The 25,354-nt window shown below is 37.3% G+C and overlaps 1 protein-coding gene across 2 annotated transcripts in view; it reads right to left on the bottom strand.

Moving 5' to 3' along the window:
• Positions 1-1,932: 1,932 nt before the first annotated feature.
• Positions 1,933-25,354, bottom strand: part of LOC121370718 (zinc finger CCCH domain-containing protein 14-like) — a 29,907-nt gene continuing 6,485 nt past the window's right edge. The window contains exons 5-17 of one of the 2 annotated variants that reach the window (XM_041496132.1): positions 23,741-23,944; positions 21,355-21,809; positions 20,091-20,141; positions 17,418-17,590; positions 16,671-16,798; positions 15,006-15,188; positions 14,280-14,541; positions 12,677-12,897; positions 11,431-11,548; positions 10,012-10,145; positions 8,625-8,743; positions 7,034-7,141; positions 1,933-3,202 (exon numbers count right to left, since the gene is read on the bottom strand). In XM_041496132.1, the coding sequence (XP_041352066.1) occupies positions 3,191-3,202; positions 7,034-7,141; positions 8,625-8,743; positions 10,012-10,145; positions 11,431-11,548; positions 12,677-12,897; positions 14,280-14,541; positions 15,006-15,188; positions 16,671-16,798; positions 17,418-17,590; positions 20,091-20,141; positions 21,355-21,809; positions 23,741-23,944 (2,168 nt within the window). In that variant the 3' untranslated portion in view covers positions 1,933-3,190. The remainder of the gene's footprint in view (positions 3,203-7,033; positions 7,142-8,624; positions 8,744-10,011; positions 10,146-11,430; positions 11,549-12,676; positions 12,898-14,279; positions 14,542-15,005; positions 15,189-16,670; positions 16,799-17,417; positions 17,591-20,090; positions 20,142-21,354; positions 21,810-23,740; positions 23,945-25,354) is intronic. The other variant, XM_041496133.1, reaches the window with a different exon arrangement.

Here is a 25,354-nt window from a genome sequence, read left to right as displayed (position 1 = left end):
GAAACCCGCTGTCGCCACTACAAGGGCTACTCTTTCCGATTAGCAGCAAGGGATCTTTTATTTGCGCTTCCTACAGGCAGGATAGCACAAACCATGGCCTTTGTTGAACCAGTTATGGATCACTGGTCGGTGCAAGTGGTTTACACCTACCCATTGAGCCTTGCGGAGCACTCACTCAGGGTTTGGAGTCGGTATCTGGATTAAAAATCCCATGCCTCGACTGGGATCCGAACCCAGTACCTACCAGCCTGTAGACCGATGGCCTAACCACGACGCCACCGAGGCCGGTGATGATGTTGTACAGGTTCCGTTTGTCCGTTTTTTTTTTTTTTTTTTTACAAGGACTGCTGTTGTGTTCTGCGTCAGTGGCGAGCGACGACGTCGAAGTCTGCAGCACAACGACATCTCCAAACGTTTCCAGCTGTGATGAATCGCCATGGTCAAGAACAAATGTCGACTCTTGCATGGGTCGCCTTGTTCTTGCGATGAACGTTGCACCATCTACCGCACCCGTTGTGATCACTTCAGCCAACAGTGCCAATAGTCCCGAGTAAGGAGAGTGTCGAGAAATTGTCACACATTCTGACCGTCAATCTAGCCTGCTCTGGAAATCCGGGTCAAACGTTCATAAGCGGCTGTTGGCCATAGACCACAATTAATTTCGCTATATATTCCTATATAGCCTTAGTGGCTATAACATTTTTATTAGTATCAGCAGGCCCGTGGATTCTTGTATGTACCTTTGCCTGCCTGGGGGACACATACCCTGAAAAGAACAACCCTTGTTGTCCAGCTCTTTCTCTCAGCATATTGTTTAAACAAACACACCCTCTAAACCTGGCCGGAGTACACCCATTTTACACAAAAATCACTACTTTTGCATGGGCCGGAATTACCACAAACAAGTCTTCAATGTCAATAAGTTACACATGTTTACAAACTACATGCTCTCCCCTGTCAACTTCAGTCAAACAGCCGACTACTTGCGTGGACAAATTTCCGGATTTTCGACAACCAAATGGGAAGATAACTGTATTCAAATATAGCGTGGAAAACGAAAATTCGCCAAAGATGTCACTGTGACGAGTGGAATTCCTTTGAAGGACTTGTTCCAGTTATACAATATTTTGACTTCTATACAAAGTTTTAAGCTTTACTTACCTGGATTTTATGTATTGTATTATACTTTTGCCCACAGCTCCTTACACTGTGGTTTTACATAAATATATAGAAATATTTTCATATACTTACCATTTATGACACCCAATAGCCGATGTGTATTTTTGTGCTGGGGTGTATAACATTCATTCATTCATTCATTGTTCCAGTTATACCGATCTCGAGAGTGGAAATAATTTTAAGAATATTTACTGTTATCGGTGTAATGTAGTACGGGACTGCTGTGCGCTAGTCAGGTACATTTTCATGTAAAGGGAAAGGGGTCACAAGGAAAAACTACAGACGCATTATTTCAGACGATGCGGAACCAATCCACTGTTTCCTGGAAAGCACCATTTCGCGATCCGACAAGATTTTGCGTCGTCGCAACCTAGAGCTCAGACCTGTTGGGGTTTGATCCCACAACCTAACAGTCAGACCTGCTGGGATTCGATCCTAGAACCTCTGGCTCACCCTAGCTGGATTTGATCCTGGATACTGTGGCACATGAGTTTTTGAAAATTGAAAAAGTCCACAAGGAGGTACACCTGAAGATGTTACCTATTCTTAAGATTACATGAAGATCACCTGAAGAAAACTCCCGAAGCAACAGTAGCTAAGATCATTGTCTTGACCTTGACCTTGACCTACTTACCTGAAGACACAGTAGCATCTTAAGACTTATGCCTTGAACTAAATTATATCATTAATCTGGGCTAAAACACTGTTTTTGTCTTTAAATTTGTTAAAACCACAGAAATATATGTTAAGATGAATTATTTACATTTTTAATATCGTATGAAATATGAACAAGTCCATCATGTATTGTTAGTATGGCAAGGAAAAAGAAAATAGAATTTCAAGTATTTTTACCAGTAACTTTCACAGAAAGTACCATATAAACAGAAATTAAACATAACCCACTACATAAAAGGCCATTAGGCTTATTTAAACAACACTAAAAGAAGTTACCACTATGGAATATCAATTAAAAATGTTAATTAACTTTTATCATTATTTAATACAACAGGATATCCTTCCACTGAAGCTGAATTCACATAAACCAGGACACAAATATGAACTTACAAACCTTGTTTTAAAACATATTGTACATAGTCAGTGTAATATACACTAATAATGAACACAGGAAAACTTTCCTCTTAAAACTTGAGTTATTTTGTTCAAACAAAACTTAACAACAGATAATAATGCCTTGGAAACATTTTCCATTTTAAAACGTTCTTATGTAAATCAGTCACAAGTTTTCACATCCTGCCAAAGCTGCAAAATGCAGCCCTCAAAATTGAGATAATCTTGCGACTACAATTTACTACAAACACAGTGTTCTCGCTAGTCCATTTTAGAGGGGGAGAGAGGGCACAGTGCCCCCTTTTGAGTTTCAATGCCCCCTTTCATATTTAGCTGTCCCCTTTATTTTTCTGCACCCATCTTTTTTTCTTCTTTTTTTTTTTTTTGGTACACACGACATCAAAGGAAACAAGTCTCTTGTCACATGGTTCCCAAAAAGCCTACTTTCAGTTTCAAAGTCTTTAAATACCGTCCTGGAAAAGAGGGGTGGGATAGGGGGTCGCGTACCCCTTTAATTTTCACCTAGCGAGAACACTGTTACAGTGATAATAAAGCAAATAATGATAAAAATGCCATCACATATCAATTTTGCAACAGCTTCTTGCAATGACACTGCTGATTGTGGTGGTGAATTTCGAGGACTGAATATGATCTTCCTGAACACCGAAACCGATTTCATTTAGTCTTCATGACAACACTTGTGACAGAATCTCTCAAGTATCACCGGCAAACTAATAGGTATCAAACCATTGTATCTTCATGGATTGAAATGCTTACTGAAATCCAAAGTCTATCATTCTGATGGGAACACTTGTCCTTTAGATTAGTCATAAGAGACCAAATACTATAATAAGCAGTCTTTGGATGACAAATACAGATGTGAAGTTCTTTGTGTGTGAAGTCCGTCTTTAGACTAGGGATTATTCAAGGTGGTGTGACTAGATTATGTCTTGGGCTGAAAAATAGACAAAAGATACATTATGGAATCTGGTTTCACACTGTTGATTTCTTACAACAGAGCTATAACGTTAATAGAGAATACTACATGAGTGGCCATTAGATACCATTTATCTTACAACGAGTTGTTTTAAAACGTATCTAACAAGTGAAAGCAAGTTGGCTACATTTTTAAACAATGAGTTGTAAGATAAATGATTTCTAATGGACACATATGTTGTATTAAATTTCTTACATATCCTGAAAAAAACACTTAAAATAAATTTAAATGCCTTTTCCAATGAAAACCTATTTACGGCCCTTGCGTTTATAGTTAACTTGTGTGTCACAGACAAGTCAATTTCAGGTTAATTTGTTCGTCATGGAGTGATCGATTCGACCGGGGTTTTTTTCCTTGGATGGTATGGCATTGGTGACCTGAGCCCATATTTTCGAAGCCATCTTAGCACTACGAAGTCGTAAAACCGTCGTAGATTGCGACGTCACTACAGCACACGCCATAGTGACGTCATAGCTTACGATGATTTTACGATTTCGTAGGCTAAGATAGCTTCGAAAATATGGGCCCTGGTCATCACCTACAAGCAGCCAGTCGTATGTCTTTAAAGTGTTAACGAACGTATGTATGTTAACAAGTATGTGTTATCAAAAATAACGAATTTTGTTCTCACAAACTGGTGTGTAAGAATGCAAAATAACAGTCAGAGCTCACAATGGAACATATTCTGGGTTAGCCAATTTTCAGATAAGTAGAGTATTTCTTTGAAATTGTTAAAATGTGGTTAATTTAAGGAATATTTCATTAGCCAAACACTAAATGCTGTAGTCACTTTATATTAAAATTAGCAATTGGCTAATTTGGCAATGGACAGGGTGAAAGTTCTTGGAGTTATCCCAAAGTGGGTGGACATTCTTGGAGTTATCCCAAAGTGGGTGTAAGTTTGTGGAGTTATCCCAAAGTGGGTGGAAATTCTTGGAGTTATCCCAAAATGGGTGGACATTCTTGGGAGTTATCCCAAAGTGGGTGGACATTCTTGGAGTTATCCCAAAGTGGGTGGAAGTTTGTGGAGTTATCCCAAAGTGGGTGGAAGTTCTTGGCATTATCCCAAAGTGGGTGGAAGTTCTTGGAATCTCCCCATGGACACTGTTGATATGACATATCTGAAGATGTGATTTCCTAGCATTTGGGTGACATAATGAGTGTAAAACATTTGAAGGGAAATGCCAGATTTTGCAAGCATGGCAGATCATGTTCAACATGGTGGATGTGCTTTTGAAAATCAGGAGGCTGGTCCACACGAGCATGGAGGGGTCCAAAACCTGGCTATGGAGTCAATAATGATTGATAAATATAACACTCTTCTGTATAAGATGATAAAAAGGCCTTCCTACATGTATTTTAGTGTGAATCAAAGAAATGACTCTTTAAGTCAATATATTCCTTCTCCAAGTGATTAAGCTATCACTGCTAGTTATGCAACTTTAATGAGGGCGTTTTGACATTTCATCGCAATGAACACTATCAAAAAACTATTAACTACAGATTATTTATTGATGATACTAAACATTTTTTCTCAAGATTGGTTTTTAACATATACTAAAAGGCAAAAGTTATTGTGACACACAAAAGACAAAGATAATTGATGATAAGTTTTTACTGCCGTGTATGAAACGTTATAACATGGAAAGAGAAATGTCCGGAAGGTATGGAAATGAGCAATAGTTCATGAAAAGGGCACACCTGCCATATGCAAATGAGCCACATCACTTGAGGGGGTCCAGAGCAAAGTTCACACAGTCAGTAGCGAGTGTGTCCACCTTGAGCATTGATACAGGCCTGGCACCGTCATCTCATTGAGGCCACTATATGGTGGAGAAAGGGATAGTACGGGCTTGTGAGGGTTGCTGGCTGGAACCGGTTTCGCAGATATGTGGTTCGGATCCATGTGTCTTGGTGAGGGGTTGTCACAGGTAGACGGCCGTTACGGGGACGGTCCCTGACCTGGTCGTTTTGTTGACATCGTTGCCATAAGTGCCATATGGTGTTTCTGTGAACGTTGAATTGACGTGCAACATCACGCTGCGAGGTCCCAGATTCAAGCATCCCTATGACTTGCACATCTGTCATTTTCACTGAGGTGTGCCATGACGAAATTGCATCAAACAGTTCACTAACGGTGTTCACTTCTGGACTTCTGAAGGCTGCACAGAGTGGCAATGATTTGCGACTGAATGTCTGGCCTTTTATGGTGAACACTGGACAGCATTGTTCCCGAATATTCCATGTTTCTTGCACAAAGCATGAAATCGCTGTAACAACTGCTTGGTTGCATTTCTTGAAGCTGTTTCATGCACATTTTCTTTGGTTTACATCCATAAATCCATTCACAAATTTATTACTCCAAACAATCCATGTCACAAAAACTTTTGCCTTTGAGTATATAATGCTAAAACCAATTATTATTTAAAAAATTTCTGTATGAAAACAAAAAAAAAGAGAGAAAAAGTTATGTTATAATAAAAGGCCATGTTTAACTCTTTCACCACGACAGGCCGGTATACCGGCTAGCGATACCAGTGCCTCTCACCACAACAGGCCGGTTTAGCGGCTTGTAACACCTGTTCATATTTGGCTCCGAGTGACGCGTCAATATTATAATTAGACAAAATCTCGCGCGACCATAGCTGCCATGTGACACACTGTAATGGCTGCGCCCATGTTCTAGCGAATTTTGAATGAGTTTTTCCAAGTTTATACTGATATTCGACTGTAATTAAACATGAACCGAGGTGACGAAATTTCGTCTGTTGAAAACAATGGTTGCGATTCAGATGACGGGTTTTCCGATGATGAAATGTGGGATATTATGGACTTTGGTGCATTTGATTTAATCGAGATTGGCGATCGTGAACGAAATGTCATTAAACATGGCAATTTAGAAGAAAATGATACCGATGACGAGTTACAAGATGACTTGCCACTGTTTTACCACGCGCCTGAGTTTACCTGGACACATGAGCCATATTCGGTTACCTGCAGATCAACGTTTACTAAAAATCCGGGGCCCGTAAAAGTGTTTGACGTCAACACAAACGCCATAGAGTACTTTTCGCTATTTTATTCCAATACAGTGTATGGAAAAATTGTGTAATTTACCAACATGAATGCCAAAAAAAAGCGTGATACAGATCCTGCTAACAACAAATGTGTGTGGTATGATATTTCTGTTGATGAAATGAAAGCTTAATTTTGCAAAAGCATTGTAAATATATATTTTAAAATTATAACTGGAATGTTAATTAATTAATTATCCAACAAGAAAAACATTTGTACTGGGTTTTTTTTTAAATTACCAGTCCTACCTACTCAAATAGGCGAGTAATATGCATAGTTTACCTGTAATTACCAGATTTATACCTGTTGAATCTAACATTTTGAAAGTATTATTTTTTTATCTAGACAGCCGTCCATTCACCTTTCTGGAAATGTATAGCCTATAACTAAAATTAATGATAAAACAAGTAGTTTTATCCTTTAACAAACATGATCATAAATCTGCTATTTAAACTCAGTGTGCAGGGAAGGTCAAGACTGTAAAACTTAGTGGTGAAAGAGTTAAGAAGGAAGGAACATTTTTTTTTTTTTAATGAGGCACTCAGTGCATTTTAGTTACTGTTATACTGCACAAGAGGTATGGTTAAGGATGACACAGATATGACAGTGGAAACCCGCTGCTGCCATGTTGAAATACAGTGAAAATGAGATTAGCCATGAGGAGCATCCCGACATTGAGGAACGTTCAAAGTATTAAATATAAAATATATTTACCAGTGTGATTTTGTTTGCACTCCATGTGAGTCGTTCTTTCTCTTGGAATGCTGGGTGGTGAAATGGACATGTTGATTTTCTCATACAGTTGAAACCAAATCTACATGCCTTAAAAAAACAAATTAATAACAATTTATTAAGTACACTCCAATAAGTGGAGAGATGTAGCACACAGCAAACCGGTGATGAGGAATGGCTGGTGTACGGCATGGTTGACCACTAGAGACAAGCAGCTAAAGAGACAAGGACTGGAAAGTGGAGGCAGACAGCAGAAGTAGAAAATAGGAGTAGCAATCATAGTAGGAACAAATGAGATGTAACTCAAAGACGAGAAAAGAAAGGGATATGAAAACTGAAAAAATAATAATAACCTAAGTAAAAAATTAACATAAACATTTAAAAGTGAAATGTTGATAAAGGTTAATTATATGATGGGTCCTCTTGAATAAACTGTGATGTCACATTTTTGGTACGGTGATATTTATTTAATTTTAAAGTTTACAATTTATACCCAAGAAAGCATAATTTATCAACAACTTTTAATCGCCTACCATAATTATAGGTTTTTCATTTTGTGTGCAACTTGTGACCTTGATATACACGATCATTATAATACTGGCTGTCTATTTGGACATCATAGGTTATTCCCGTGGATCCTTTATATGTATATTCAGTGTTCTCGGTGGGTGAAAATTAAAGGAGGGCAGCCGCGCGACACTTCACCCTCCAACCCCCCCCCCCCCAATAAAAATAATAATAACCTGAAAAGCAACCAAAAAAAGGAAAACTTGGCTACCAAATATCGTTGTGTGTTGGTTGAGTTGGTGGAAAGACATACTCCTTATTTTGCCCCGCTTTAATAGAGCAGCGAGAACACTAATATTGGAAACTAATATACATGTTATTTATGATTATCAGTGTCTTTTTAGAAAGTAAACAAATGACTGGTCATGGTGTAAAATAACAGAATCTTTGTTTAACTCTTAAAGACACTGACAAGACAGCACATACCACTGCCTTTGATATACTAGTCAAGGGGCACTGGTTGGAATGAAAGTTGACCGAAAAGATATCTATACAGAGATAGCTAAAAACTATTTATGGCCTAAACATGTAACAACAAGCCAAAGATATGAAACCAGCACGGAAAAGACTTATACATGAATGTAACTTGTTAAGAAAGTTCTATAGTAATCAATGATTCATCATATATGTCAAAAACAATTTATGGCCTAAACATGTAACAAGCCAAAGATATGAAACCAGCATGGAAAAGACTTATACATGAATGTAACTTGTTAAGAAAGTTCTATAGTAATCAATGATTCATCATATATGTCAAAAACAATTTATGGCCTGAAAATGTAACAACAAGCCAAAGATGTGAAACCAGCATGGAAAAGACTTATACATGAATGTAACTTGTTAAGAAAGTTATGTAGCAATCAATGATTCATCATATATGTCAAAAACAATTTATGGCCTGAAAATGAGTGTATCTTGTTGAGAAAGTTATATAGAAATTAATAATCTGTCATATGTTAACCAAAAAGAAAAGAACATTCTGAGTAAGATAAAAGCCAGACAATACCTTGGGGTGGATGAATGGACACTGTGTGTTGTGACAATTAGGAAAGAACTTGCACGGTACAGGTGCCATAGACGCCATCGAAGATGGGGCCGCTATGATGACCATGGGTTGCTGCATGGCTGGAGAGAACACAGTGGAAAATAATGTTATTAATGTAGAACAATTAATAGAGGATTCGTCACAAGTGTGTTTTTTAATATGGAAAATATCAACCGAGTTTACTGTTATCGGTATTTGTTGAGGCTCTGCCGAGACAAATACTGATTAACTAGACGAAGTCAATATTTTAAATATTATAAAACATGAGTAGTGAACTCTATTTATCCTATAACACTTCTAAAATAACATTTCATTCGATATTTAGTAAATTACAGTACTAAAGTCACCTCCATCGGTAATATGACATCATGATTAGCACAAATTACTTTGACATCACGCACTTTAACTAAATCTTATAGAATGTTGCATTCAGGTATACAGGTCTTGTTAGCTTGTAAACAAATGACCCATTCACAGCAACACATTATTACCTAGAGACGTGTAAATTTGCGTATAATTTTAAATTTGCACACCATTATTAACCAGGTTAATACTCTAAATTATCACATGGGTTTAGGTCATGGATATCACGGTTAAGTTATAGGATAAATGCTTTTATGACTTTTTTTTTTTTTAAACAACAACAAAACCAATAATGACTATTCTAAAAAAGAAACTAATCAGAACCCAATATTGTTGTAAGTGGAATGTGGACCATTAAGCTGTGGTCTGTCAATTCACCAAATTATAACTGATGTTAAAGTTGAACTTTAATTGTTATCCCACTCCCACATGAGGTCAAAGTCATATGGAACTTAGCTGAAGTATCTGAAATTTCTTTTTAACTCTACAAGGCTTGAAATAGCAGCTTAGGAAAGGCGAAAAGCAAAATGGATATTTCTCAGTAACCATCACTTGTAAGAAAACAAAGTTCTAGAAAACCGTGGACAAAAAACTACTTCCTGTTATAGCCGAGCACAGAAAAACTTGCTGATAATATAATATGGCCTTGGAATTGGTCATCTTCCAGAAAATCTACTACCCTACTAACTCGCAGCATTCTTTAGTTCCTTTCAACCAGCAGATTTATTTGTTGTTATTTTCATAACAGTCCATTAATTAAAAAAATGAAGAGAAGACTACAAGCACTTGAATCCTGCCTAAAGGCAACAGTTCTGTTAAATTAATGTTCAAATCATTAAATATAACTTTATAATGGTGTCTTGTTCCCTCCCTCTTCATGTCAGTTTAGAATGAATGCATAAACTGTGAGGAAAACTGGAAAAATGTTGCAAGAAAAAAAAAGAAAAAAAAAAAATGAGTTAACAGTTGTGTGTGAAGAGCTTACCAGGTGGTGAGGTATGAACACTACGTCGACTAGCATGTGTGTAGGGACAGTCTCGCTTTGTACACCGTGCGTCAAACATGCAGTTGGGATGAATGTACAGGCATTTGTCACCAAACTTACAGTGTGGAAAAGTCCTGAAAAACAGCAATGGGTACTTTAAAATCAATTATCAAAAAACAAGGTATAATTTTATCAAGTACTGTAATCTATACATTCATCAATATCATAAAAGTGTGAGTCGTCAAGAAATTTGTGAGATCTGAAAGAGAACATTACCTCTGATGACATGCTCTACAGCAAGGTTTTGATGCATTTTTTCTCATCGTTTATTTCTCATAGTCATGAATTGTTTATATATATAAACATGTCAAGCAAATGTGCAAGTCTGGAACTGTTAATTCTGTGGACTTAAGAGAGCACTAACTCAAATGACTCTATATATATATACCAAAATAAAATCAAACCTTAAAAAATAAATAATGTCTTTTACAAACCATATTGCATATTACACGTACAACATTACATAGCTGACATAATCTTTATCATGTTATTTCTGACATCACAATTTTTTTCTTTCTATGTTATGGTTTTTGGACAGAAAAGGACTTTCATGCAATGTGCATACTGTCGTATCATTTGAAAACATTTATATGACAAACTTTATAATTTTAAAAACAAGGTAAAACTAATTTTGGGTGAATCATTTTGGCTTTATTAACCTTCAGACTACTGGATTAATTTTTGACTTAAACCATGTTGTGTGGGTACAAGTTTACAACTTTTACTCACATATATTCACTTAATTTTTTTTTTATACATATATACATTTAGTTCATATTTGAATCGGTAAGTATTATTTTCATGGGTTTTTCCAATTTATATGATATTTTAAATCAGTTAATGTCAATTAAAATTAGGAAAACAAATCTAAAAAGTTGCGTTTACTTACGGGCATTTGAGGCCAGATGTCCACTATTCCCAACAACTGCCTTTTCTGACCGGAATTTGTTTTTTAAAAAATGAACGATTCATATTCCAATATTTAGTGATTTTCGCTGTTGGTAAAACTATCAAATTTATTATCAAATTAGCTGTCACAATCAGCTATCCTCAAAATGACCGCGACGTGACGCCATTGTTGTCAAGTGAAAATCCTTGCCGAAAAACACCTTTTAACTCAAAATTCCCTAGTATCTACCATTGAAAAACAAAAAACTAAAGCTGCCATACTGTCAAATAACTGTTTCCTGTGTTGTATTATTTATTTCCAGTGAGTGTCATGTGCAAAACGGTGGGAAAAATGAATTGGGGAATGCTCTGTATACAGTGTACAGTATGTCGACTTGTGTGATGTCAGGCGAGATATCTCGCCTGCAGTAGTCAGAAAGTTACCAGCGAACAATCAAGTGTGACACCTACTTGCAAGGAACACTAGGATGATGATATTGGCAAGCATTTCCGTTAACACAAGCTGGCCAGAACCGACATCGCTCAGCCATCTTGGCTTTCTTAACCGGGCTACTCTCTTCCTCCTCCTCTGTAATGCACAAAATTCAAGTTTCAGTAAAAATAAAGATTTTATACTTTGAACAGTTTTGCAAAACATATAAATTTTGCAGATTTCTTTCTTTTGTTTTTTTTACATAAAGATGACGTCAAATTGGCCAAACAGACTACAAGGCAGTTCACTGTTTCCTCAAGTAAAGACAATGCCAAAAATATTAAACTTTAGAGTCCCATTATTTTTGTGAAGTTTTAAAAAATAGTATAAAGTAGATAACAATAGAGAAAGTGATAAATATGTGACATTGGAACCCATGTGGTCAAGAGGCAGGATGTAGCCCAGTGGTAAAGTGCTCGCTTCATGCGCGGTCGGTTTGGGAACAATCCCCGTCGGTGGGCCCATTGGGCTATTTCTCATTCCAGCCAGTACTCCACGACTGGTATATCAAAGGCTGTGGTATGTGCTATCCTGCCTGTGGGATGGTGCATATATAAAAAATCCCTTCCTACTAATGGATAAAATGTAGTGGGTTTCCTCTCTAAGACTGTATGTCAAAATTACCAAATGTTTGACCTCCAATAGCCGATGATTAATAAATCAATGTGCTCTAATGGTGTCGTTAAACAATTTTTTATTTTTTTTTAAATGTGGTCAAATAATACATTTGGAGAAGCAATGGTGAAAAACAGAGCTGCTGAATGAAGAAATGAAAGAAAAATATATCTACAAATTAATTAGTGAAATAATGAATAACATTTCATTTCTTCATTTATTAGTTCACCACTGCTTCTCCAAATGTAATGAATGACCACAAAAACCAATTTATTGTTCACTTTAAAATCAAAAGGCTATAGACTGCAACCTATTATTTATTTCAACTTATTTTCGTGCGTATATCCAATTAAGGTTCAAGCACGCTGTCCTGGGCACACACCTCAGCTATCTGGGCTGTCTGTCCAGGACAGTGGGTTAGTTGTTAGTTGGTTAGTGGTTAGTGAGAGAGAAGAGGGTGTAGTGGCCTTACACCTACCCATTGAGCCCTTAAGAACTCGCTCTGGGTTGGAGCCGGTACCGGGCTGCGAACCCTGTACCTACCCGCTTGTAGTCTGATGGCTTAACCACTGCGCCACCGAGGCCGGTACTGCAACCTAAAACAATTACCATCTGAATCCCTCAAGCTGATGGAGAAAGGTTTAATCTTTGGTGGGGTCACTTTTGGCACAACTTGTGGCAGGACTTCCTGGATGAGTTCTGTTTTACGTATGTCTGGAGTGGGATATTCTCGTGCCTCTTCATCGTACTCCTCTGGGTCGACGCCATCCAGGGTGACGATGAAACGAGTGTTACTTGCAGCTGGCGCAGGCTCTACTTCTACCTTCGGTCTGATAGTGAACAAACGAAATACGGTTTATAGTTGGGGCGTTTGACACTCAATAGCTAATGTGTATTTTTGTGCTGGGGTGTCGTTAAGCTTTCATTCATAGTCAAGGCTAGTTCTGGGTGAATAGAGAATTTCACCTAATTATTTATTTAACTTAAAAAGATAAAAGAAATTCAGTTATTTTTTTATAAAATATTAGTTATTACCTGCAGTTATTTTGCCAAATCAAAAATAAATTTTGACAATTGTTTTTAAAATTTGCAACTGGTGAATTTGACAAGTACCACAACTAGCCTTGATAGCGAAACAAAAACTTTCAAGTAGTTATATCAATTTAATGTGTCTAAATAATGTCATATTAATAGTAATGTTTGTAGCAATTAATAATATTGAATTTAAAAAACCCACAAAAACCCAAACTATTTTACATAAATGAATGTAACAACACCAGCACCCATCAAAAATATTCTGTTAAAATCTCTACAGTGGCGGATCCAGGGGGGGTGAATAAGGTGGCTAGCCACCCCTCCCTTCCTGGGCAATTTTTTTTATGTTCATTCCAAACATATACCGTTACTTCAAAGTTTCGTTCAGGAAGATGCAAATATAGCCATTCCGTTAGCGAAAATAATATGCACTGGCCTGTTGTCAATCAGGTGTACAATTGAACTGAGTATGGCTTACATCGATAAGGACAAAATTTTATTCTTTTCTATATATTTTGTTGTGAATCAGGAAAATGGCAACAAATTTATTAACTTTATGGAATTATTAATTAGGAATTAGATCCTCGGAAATCAGTGAAATAAGGCTCTAAAATGTCCACAATGCCGAAACTTCAGGGGGTTTTGTCCCCGGAAACTTCACCGTGGCTCAGCCCCCACCGGTTCACTCCATCCCAATCCAGCCACCCCCTTTTATTATTTTCTAGATCCTCCACTGCTCTAAATTAAATAAACAAACACAAAATTTCTCCACAGACTAACAAATTGTCTTACTTGTCATTTCAAGCTATGATGCAAAACAAATTCTCTAAGAAGTTTTAAAAAAGGTGTAGTTAGTAATGCATGTTATTTTAGCTACAATATTAAAAATATTTGCAATAATTAAACAAATGTAGTCAATAAAGAATATATTTGAACCATGTCACGAAGTCTGGTTCATAAAAAGAGGAGAGAAAAAAAAAAAAGTGGGTATTCTGTTACAAAATACTCTAACCAATGATTGATTGGTGGCATATTCAGATCAGTACATTGTAATAGGGTCACTGCACTAATGTTGACTGGCCAGATTATGTATGAATTTAAAAAAAAAAAATATTATTCATACCAAACAGAGAGAAAAACAAAAAACCCACATCCATTTTGTAAGTGTTGTACTCACTTCTCCTGTATTATTCTTGGTTTGTCTTCCACGGTTTGCTTGTTTTGTTCCTTCTTGTCCCCCACGACACTGAACTCGTCCGTGATGTCTGCGTCCTGTAAGATCTCCGGAATCCTCACATCGGCCTCGACACACTTCTCCTTGGGCGTCTCAACCTCTGGGCTTGTGTCCACCTCCTGTGGTCCAACCTCAATCACCTCCACCTCCTCTTCACCCTCACACTCCACCACTCGACTGTCAGGTGCTATTACAGACACTGGCACTGAAAAGCAAAATATATTGCCTAGATTAAAATCACCTAGTAGATCTATTGTACAGAACTGAAAAACAACCAACATACATTTCCTATAATCTGTCCCATCCTCCTACAAAAAGAAAATTGGAAATAATTTCAGTTTCACGTAAAAAGAAAAGTAAAAATGTTTTGGAAATAACAAAAACAATACTATTTTTCAATCAGCTCAGAAATAAATAACGTAGTAAATTCTAGTATAAAAAAAGACGTTCCTTTTTGGTAGGACTATAGATTATACTACATTATATGAAAGCAACGAGACCCTACAGTTATATCATAACCTTATTTGGTGTACACGTCTTTGCGCTTTGATGTGATTTCACGGCCAGTGTGTCAATGGCTAATGTCAAAGAATCCACTTCCAATTCAAACGCATAAATGAATTTGGGGGAAATTGAATTTTGTGCAACAATGACATAGATAAAACTCACCCGATTTGTACTCTGTCACACGACTGGGTTCTTGTTTGACCAACACTTCGGTCTGATTTTTTATTGTATACTTCATGTTCCTCATTATTTCCTCCTTGCGTGACCTCGATGTTAACGCCAGCTGTGTCGGGATGTATGCTTGAGATGATGTCTGGCGTCGCATGGGCATCACATAAGCTTGACCTAAAAATAAAATGCAGTTTTAATTAGGACTGTTTAACAATTGATCATATGGGGGTGGTAGGAGAAACCATAATTATTATTTTGTGCCTCGTGAGTTTGTGCAATTTGGGCCTTTTTTTTTTAATCTATGCACACAATATAATTCATTGAAATAAAAATGTATTTGTTGAGTGGTTGGGAGACAACATTTTGGAACATAATTTATCTAGTTTCACAGTGCAAATCTAGCTGTGTGTACAAACTCTGACATTAAGATATTTATATACTGTAAACCGTGAAATAAATGCGTGCATATAAATTTCGTGTCGTTCGCGTCCAATCTTATGTCGCGAAATTAATACGCACGCACTATTTTCCAGTTTGAAGTGTGCTTAAAGTGATGTCTCGATTTTCTAGTAAACCATAAAGGAAAACACAAACAAAATACAGTCATAATTCAATTTATTGAAAGTTGTATTAGAATATTCATTTTACAAGAGGTAACACTAATAAGTTAATAACTGGTAACTAACACTGATCAGAAACAAAAATATTCAGAAATAATTACTAGTAGTTGTTCCATTTCGCCAACTCATAAACATAAATCTTGAGCGTGTGAATACTAATGTTCGTTTACTTACGAATGTTTTGAATTGCTAACAGATACCTGTACTAGTAATTAAATTAGTCCAGCCTTTCTCCACAGACAGTAACTTTATAACAATTACAGTGAGCTGTCTTTATCCACTTTTTTTTTGAGCTGTCAACGGTCGTTCGTGAAATTTACATGTCGCGAACATGCGCTAAGGTATACATTTGCGAAAAAAACACGTCGCAATATTAATACGGTTTACAGTATTCACTAATAACATAATATATAACAACTATTATTACCTTTAACTTATTTCTTTTTGACATTATTTTACTGAGAAAAAATGTGTCAAAAACAAAACTTTATAACAGTTGTACTGTAAACTTATTTTGGTAACAAATAAAATGATAAACTTGCCACGACTTGATATAAAATCCAGACTCAAGACTATATCTAGCAACAACAACTTCAGATTTTAACTCCATACTGTTGGTATTGATACCAACATCATAACCAATGAAGGACTCCATAAACAAACCTCCACACAGCCATTGGTATCGGAGATCAAGCACCGAAGATGGCGCTGGATTGGTCATGTTATCAGAATGCCTCAAACAGCCCTACGAAGAGTGGCACTCCGATGGACCCCTCCTGGAAAAAGGAAACGAGGAAGACCGAAGGAAAAATGGACGACAGTAGAGAAGGAAATTCGAGAGGGCAGTCTGAGCTGGGGGCTGCTGGAGAAGCTGGCAAAAGACAGGCAGCAATGGCGATCTCTGGTTACAGCCTTATGTGCTTCTTAGCACAAAGGGGATTAAGTATTGATGAGACTTTATTAAAAGACTGAGACCTAGATTTTAAAGTTTTGTAAGCCCAGGTGTAACAAGCGGACAGTAAATGAAAGAACGCACTTGCTGTTGGGCGGACTCCAGTTTCCAAGACAGTCTGAGGTCTGGCAGTGAGGACCGACTTCTCGGCGTCGGTCATCGCTTTCAGCAGCAGAGACTTGTTAGCCTGCATGGATGGAGGAACACTGGATCTGGAGAAGACAAATTACAGCACTTCACCAACAGTGGAAGTAAATTCAATGATTGCATGTAACTTCAAACACAGGTAAATTGACTGCAAAGAATAAGATGTACAGAGAACTGACCTATGAACTCTTTTTTTTTTTTTTAATTGTCAGTTAAGACTGCCATTGTTGAGATATAAATTACCGTAGGTACAGATCATAACTGAGGGCACTTTTGTGCCATTGGTAAACTCCTCAACAATGGGAACATGTATGCACCTGCTGTACATTATCTGCCAGTATTTAACATTTGAAATATGTCTACATACAGCAAAATAACCTTTCAGTCATGTCTATTTGTTGCAAATGTCATTTTTAAAAATTGCCAAAAGCCCTGGCAATTCTTTTAAAAATTGCTGTGGGAGACAAATTCTTTAATTCGTGCCCTGCGCGCTCTCGCTCTCTGTCTCTCTGTCTCTCTGTCTCTCTGTCTCTCTCTCTCTCTCTCTCTCTGTCTGTCTGTCTCTCTCTCTCTCTCACACAATACTTGTATTTAAATGGATTACAAATATCAAAGTGGATTTCTGAAATACCTTCGTGACATATATGCACAGTACAAGATAATGTGTATTCAAATAGCACCTACTTTCTGGCCGTGACACGCACTAAACTGGCCACTTTGCCGACAGTTGGGTTGTACGGATCATACTCCTCTTCCACTTCCTCCGGCTCCTGAATCACTGATCCTACCATGGAGGAAAGAGCTCTCCGCTTTACACCTCCACGAACTGCTTGCTGGTTGACAGTTTGAGAGACAGTCTTTAAAATAACAATGATGATAACATAATTGACATATTTTTTTATTAAAACTTAATTTATGTCTTCATGGTCATCCTTTAAAGGAAACATGACACGAGACCATAATATAGCTCATTTTAAAAGAAAAATGATATAAAAATAATATACAAATAACTTTATAACAATAAAATACGTGTAGTTAACTTAAAATGAAGAAATTACGCTAACCAGTATCAAAGTACGATTTATGCATATTCTTCGTGAGCGTTCGGAAAAAAAGGGAAGTGACGTCAGAGCCGCTGTACTCTTCCATTGTTGTTAACTGTTTATATATGGAGTAAGGGGCTTACGATCTTTTCAGTCCAACAGTGCCGTACTGCGCGGCCTTCGGGTGTAAAAATAAACAGTTTAAACGATCGGGCTGACTTGAGAATCGGAGTGTTGTTTTAGTTAATTGGTCCTTTCTTTCCGTGGCCTGCACATGTGATTCCTGATTGGCAGGTGTATATTGCAGGGTATCGACCAGGTAAGTGATTACCACGGTCTAGACATGCGTACAAAATACGTGCCAGTTTTTTTAAGATTACAGGGTATTGTGGCGTAACCTGTCGCGACTATAGTACAATGTTAATGGACATTATCAGCCGCCCTGCTTCATTACTGTAAATAATGCTGTAAAACCCTTGATTAAGTAGACTTTCCCATCTAAAATTACAAAACTGACCAATTACGTAGTACCAAAGAAAAGAAAATTATCACTTGGGTATCGTGAGTGGTCGTTTTTACTCTAACGCACCCTACCAATAGGCCTAATAATATGCTACTTTTTTTTTATGAGAGAAAAATACTATAACCCCATTTCGTTCTATTGATGCAAATAGAAATATATTTAGTTTAAAAGTTGATTATACTCTCAAGTCATTTATGTTGTTTTACAAGCCAGGTTAATGAAAGTGAAGCGCCTTGTCGTAAATTAGAGCGTTTGTTTACACTGTGCATACAGATTTCATTATGTACAGCCCGAACATAAAAAATGCGATATTTTCAACAAAAAAACCCCCAAAAATGTTTGTCCTACATTTATATTTTTTACATATTTAAATACATCATATCGAGGTGTATCTTTATGCTAAATATGAACAGTATACACCTCGGCATTAGCATCCGAGTTTTGGTTTTGTCTCCGGGTTACTTTCGGGCTCCGGGCTGTAAATTGGTCGACCAGTCTGGTCTGGCACCATCAGTTTCTCCACCCTCCGACTCGCTATCCGTTTTTTCTTCAGTATCACTGTTGTAAGTAAATGTGTGTCTTTCTTCATTTACTAACAGCTCATATTGATACGGCAAAACGTTTTGCGAACGAACACTCATTGTTTTGGTAAGCTGTGCAAGTCTTTGATTCTTTATGAGTGGTACGGACTAATGCTTTTAAGTGTAAGGCTTCAGATCAAGCGACGCGTCTCTGACGTCAGGGACCTCGTGATTGCCCTGCTCATTAAAGATCGGCAATTTCCGCTAAGAGCTCGTATCTGGGGTTCTTTTATGGAGATATTTTAAGTAATTAATTTTTTATAAAAAATTTTTTTAGGTGATTCAATTTATAATTAATTGTACATGGTTGGTGCCAAATATGGTTTACGTGACATGTTTCCTTTAAAATGATAGAAGACATTTGAAAAATATAAATTATCTTGAAAAAAACCCAGTATTTTGTTTGAATGTAATAGGGGGAAAAAGAAGAAGAAACAGTCACGCTAAAGACGAATTCCACAAAATTATATGTCTCACTTAACAAAAAAAAGTTTTCGGTGTCACCGATAGGTATCCAGGAATTTTTGGTCATGGTCCCATGTCTGATAGGATTGGGGAAATTAGTGTGAGCAAATCATATCTGTGGGAAAATTTCAGGTCACTGAATGATACAGTTCACCACTGTTAAATAAATTTATTAGAACATACATTTATAATTAAATATATTGGGAATTTTTAGCATATTAATTAGGAATCTTCAGTACCACTTTCTTTTGGGAAGGGGCCTATGTTTGGATCCACATAGTGCCTGGGTAAATCCCTGAGTTACGGTACAAAAATAAAATGCAGTGAATCTTGTAATAATTAGATTAAAATTATAAGACTGAAGTAACTAGAAAATATTTCTGGCACTCGTCCTTTTGTAGATGGTTTTTCTATTACTCATCTCAAAACAATTAATACTAGGACCTCGCTAAAGATTGCTCCAATGATTGATTTTCTCGAGAATTATGTCAGAAAAACCACCTACTAAAGGATGAGTCCCAGAAAGTTAATCTCGCCTTTTTACTTCTGACACTCGTCTCAAGAAAATCAATCCTAGGACCTCGTTAAAGTTCGCTCCAAGGATTGATTTTCTTGACAATTGTGTACGAAAAACCATCTACGAAAGGTCGAGTGCCAAAAAATAAATCTCAGCTGTTTACTTGAAAATGAGAAGTGGAGAGCGAGTACTTGAGTACACAAAGCACAGAGGAAACAAGAAACTCACCCTTGTAGGCTGAACATACATCATGTTCACACTGGCAGCATTGTCTTGACGCTGTAAAACACAAACGTTTGTTTTGTTTATTGACACCACTAGAACACATTTATTTATTAATCACCGGCTATTTGACGAGAAAAAACCCAATCAGTTAAATGGATCCACTGAGGTGGTTTGATTCTGCAACGCAAGCACCTCAGATGAGCATTCAACTGACTGAGGTAAATCCCTCGCCCTGTAAAACAGAATAACGTAGTATGTTCAACTGCATTCAAACATGTTATAACAAGGATCAGGTTGCAGCATAAATCAAAGACTATAAGTTGCAATTTCACTACATAATAAATATTCTGTTACTGAAGTTAGTTTTAGGGATGTTTTGTAATGTGTAAAATGTAGGTTGCTCTTTAAGGAACATCATTAGGCCTACTGCATGATCATGCATACATATCAAGTTTTTTAGTCAAATACATAGCTACCAGTGGTTAATATGCAGGTTCACGATTACTAGAGGAAACAGTCTGGCGCCAAAGTAAAAACACTGTCCAACATACGGCGACAAGGTGCCAAGTGAGCTACAACAATTAACAAGTCGGGATCTTGACGTCTGTTGTGTTTTCATTTTTTAAATCGGATTAGGTCAAAAATTTTACAGCGACTTCGACTTTTCACTACTGCTAATAACTTGGTGACTTTAAGATAACTTATGGCGAAGAAAACACTCATTTCGTCAGCAAGATTAGGGCCTGTACCACATATAACTTAGCATTGCAAAAGCATCTGGTGCATTGGTAGTTCTTAATAACAGTAATTTGGACATGACCAATGCTAATGTTCTTAAGTTGTTCTTGAAAGTAACAAAATACCAGTAATGGTCTGAACAAACTAAAACTAAAACTATTACTAAATAATATTGGCAACATTACTAATAGAAGGACTGATATCCCCAAAGAAAGCACCAGATGATGTCTTCAAGGAGAAAAATAATTGGTAGGGTGGGAGTTCTCCAAGATAAAATTTCCTAAGGAAAAACAAAAGATAGGAATGTGGGTAGGGGAGGGGGACTATAAAACACCATTTATTCTTCTTCTTCTTCTTCTGCATTCAAGCTATAGTTGATCATGCTTTAGATTTGGAGTCTGGTGGTGGTGATAAAAAACGCTGTCTCTGTCAAGTCTTCTTTGGAACCCCAAAGCTTGACACCATTCACTGAAGACTGGTAATAAACAAACATCCAACACTGATGTTAGTAACCAAATTACGATCCTACCTTGATTATGAATGTCTGTTTCCTGTGAACTGAAGATGTTACAATGTTCCGTTTTACAGGACCGTCTTGTTGCTGTTTCACATGGGAGGTAACTGGTCTTGGCTTCACTTCTGGCTGTACAACAGTGCCCTTTACTTCCTGTGATGGCTTGTAGACGACCGTAGTGGTTGGTATGGCATCAACACTGGGTTCTACAGTCACTCCGATGACTTCTACATCAGTGCTGTCTTTCACCGTTACGGCTACCTCCTTAGCAGGCTCCTTAAGAATCTCCTTAGCAGTCTCCTTAGTTGTGTCCTTAGCAGTCTCCTTGATAGTCTCCTTAGCTGTGTCCTTAGCAGTCTCCTTAGCTGTGGCCATAGCAGTCTCTTTAAGTACTCTGATTTCTGGCTTAGGTGCAACAGTAGATGGTTTGGACTTTTCTTCAAACTCCTTCATTTCTTCTGTGAATTCATCTGAAAGACAAAACAACTTTTGCATTGCCATGAGACCGTATGACATAATTTTTTAACATTTTAACTTTGACAGAAGTTTGATCATGGTTTAAATACTCTATTGTTTATAAGTTCTATATGCCAGCTGTTGTAACTAATATGGTCTTGTGTGAAGATGTATGAAAACCCCGAAATAGGCTGACAATGTCTAGATATTAATTAAAGTTAAAAGTATCTGATGAAATTAAGAATGTGAAAACACCATGTTAAGCCATAAACCGTAAGTTAATCCCATGCATAATTAACTCTATGTTTTGGGTCCACCCAAATCAAAATTTGGACCAACATAATATCAAATTTTAACACAAATAACAACTAGAGAGAGGTCGGAATGGTGTTAGGGAGGGTGAAAGTGAGCTGAGTAACTTTGAACGAAGTGAATTGCTTTTCATTTCTTGCATACACACATATGACCCCAATGAACATGTTCCAATTCAAGACTAAAAAAGTAAAGTAAAGTTTGTTTTATTTAACGACGCCACTAGAACACATTGATTTTTAATCTTATCATCGGCTATTGGACGTCAAACATATGGTCATTCTGACACTGTTTTTTTAGAGGAAACCCGCTGTCGCCACATAGGCTACTCTTCTTTACGACAGGCAGCAAGGGATCTTTTATTTGCGCTTCCCACAGGCAGGATAGCACAAACCATGGCCTTTGTTGAACCAGTTATGGATCACTGGTCGGTGCAAGTGGTTTACACCTACCCATTGAGCCTTGCGGAGCACTCACTCAGGGTTTGGAGTCGGTATCTGGATTAAAAATCCCATGCCTCGACTGGGATCCGAACCCAGTACCTACCAGCCTGTAGACCGATGGCCTGCCACGATGCCACCAAGGCCGGTCAATTCAAGACTAATGCTTGGAACTAATCTTTAACCCACACTTGTGCTGAAAAACGAAAGTTGGTTTTGCTGAACACCACGACAAGAGCATATTGATTTATGAATCATCAGCAAGTGGATGTCAAACATTTGACAATGTTGTTTTTTGTTTTTTCAAATTCTTTATTATCCCCAGAAAATAGGTCATGTCAGGTTTGGGGAGCCCTGAATCATCACCTTACAATAATCTCTCCAACACTGGGAATAGAACATTTGGCAATTGAATTAATTAAAAAAGAATTGTTTTTTTTAATTTTCAGACACACATGTAACAAGACAAACATACATCCAGTCATTCACACATAATCCCATATTATAATTGACAGTTTCCACCCATTCCTTTGCATACTCATGTATATTATATACATATTATTCATGCAGATGATCCTCAGAAGTTTGTACCTTCTCATATTGTACTCTTTTATTTTGACAATTTTTTATCGAAATCAGTTTTTCTACATTTAGTGAAGTAAGAATACTTTTCAATTTGGTATCTTATGTACAATTCATTCTTTAAATGTTCAATGTTTGGCAACATATTTTTCACTTTGCTTTTATAAATAAAGAATTTGGAAAACAAGATTAAAAAATCCAGACCTACATCTGTTTTAGTTGTTTTTTGTATACCAAATAAAATGAATTCTGCCTTTAATTTGAGATTCTCAACATGAAGACAGTTTGTTTTAATCCATTTTAAAAGTTGCGACCAAAAGATACTGACAATAGGGCAATCCCAAAATAGATGGTATAAATCCTCAGTTGTTGATCTGCAGAAAGTGCATTACATTTGACAATTTTAACATAGTCTTAGAGAGGAAACCCACTACATTTTACCATTAGTAGCAAGAGATCTTTTATATGCACCATCCAACACAGGACAGCACATACCACGGCTTTTAATATACCAGTCGTGGTGCACTGGCTGGAACGAGAAATAGCCCAATGGGCACACCGACGGGGATCAATCCTACAGTAGGTGCTGAAAAACAATGACAACTTTATACCTGTGTCGGCCTGAACAGTGAGCTCCGGTTCGTCATCAGGCACCACCGTGCCAGCAGTGTCTCCAGTTTGACTCTCTCCGACAACTCTGTTGGGTTTCTCCTCTACCGACGTGGTGGGAATAGCGGCAGTTTCAGAACTCTTCCTTCTCTTACTCTTCTTCTTCGTTCCACTCTTCTTTTTCTTCTTGCTGTCAAGCTGATCTGCTAAAGGAATATTATAGTATATCACTAAGGGAACCATGTTCCTAAAAATTAATACATGACTGGGGTAGGAAGAAAGGAAATGTTTTATTTAACGAAACCACACTCAACACATTTTATTTACATTTATTTCTTTATATGGCGTCGGACATATGGTTAAGGACCAGAGAGTGAGTGAGTGAGTGAGTGAGTGGTGTGAGAGAGAGAGAGAGAGAGAGAGAGAGAGAGAGAGAGAGAGAGAGAGAGAGAGAGAGAGAGAGAGAGAGAGAGAGAGAGAGAGAGAGAGAGAGAGAGAGAGAGAGAGAGAGAAAAAAAAGAGAGAAAAAAGAGAGAGAGAGAAACCTGCTGTCACCACTTCATGGGCTACTCTTTTCGATTAGCAGCAAGGGATCTTTTATATGAACCATCCCAAAGACAGGATAGTACATACCATTGCCTTTGTTATACCTGACTGGGGTAGGAAGGAAGGTAATGTTTTATTTAACGACATACTCAACACATTTTATTTACGGTTATATGGCGTCAGACATATGGTTAAGGACCACACAGATATAAAGAGAGGAAACCTGCTGTCGCCTCTTCATAGGCTACTCTTTTCGATTAGCAGCAAGGATCTTTTATATGCACCATCCCATAGACAGGATAGCACATACCACAGCCTTTGATGTACCAGTCATGGTGTACTGGCTGGAGTGAGAAATAGCCCAACAGGCCCACTGATGGGGATCGATCCTAAACCGACCGTGCATCAAGCGAGTGCTTTACCACTGGGCTACGTCTGACTGGGGTAGGATGCTTGTGCTATTTGTTTTGAGTAGCCTAGTAGGTTGGTAGGGTAGCATACTCAATTTACATACCAGTATCACTATTCATTTACAGTTCAGGCATCTCTAGACACATGTTCAGACAAGCGCCAGAAAACCTATCAGGGCTAATGAGTAGTGGATATAAGGGAAATGTTTTTATTATGTGACACTCGCTGCATGACAACTGTTGAAACAAAAAAAGTCCATCCTATCCCAACTATGCTTAATAATAACAGTCAAGCTTATTTAGAGACAATTTTTTTTTTTTTTAAATGGTTATGTTTTGAAGTTAATAAAATTTAGTCTTTAAAGCGGCAGTATCCGGAATATTTTTATTATTTAAGCATATAGAACAGAAAATCCAATTACGTTTGGTGCATATTTGACGCCACACTCCGCATTGGTTTCACTACGCTGGCTTATCCAGGTCAAAAACAAAGCCAGTATTTCGAAAGTGGGACACGTTTGACGGGCTCTTACCGATCTTGGTTTTCATTGGCTTATCACAAGTATAGAATTCCCCAACAAGAGATCACGTGAGATTTCGCAATTTTTGAACAAATTTAACTGTCTTGATTGAGGGATCGTCTCATATCTCCAAAATATA

The sequence above is a fragment of the Gigantopelta aegis genome, chromosome 4, assembly GCF_016097555.1.
Source record: "Gigantopelta aegis isolate Gae_Host chromosome 4, Gae_host_genome, whole genome shotgun sequence".
In the NCBI taxonomy this organism is placed as follows: domain Eukaryota; kingdom Metazoa; phylum Mollusca; class Gastropoda; order Neomphalida; family Peltospiridae; genus Gigantopelta; species Gigantopelta aegis.
Note: the sequence above shows the minus strand (reverse complement) of the source record. Positions and strands in the feature narration are given on the sequence as shown.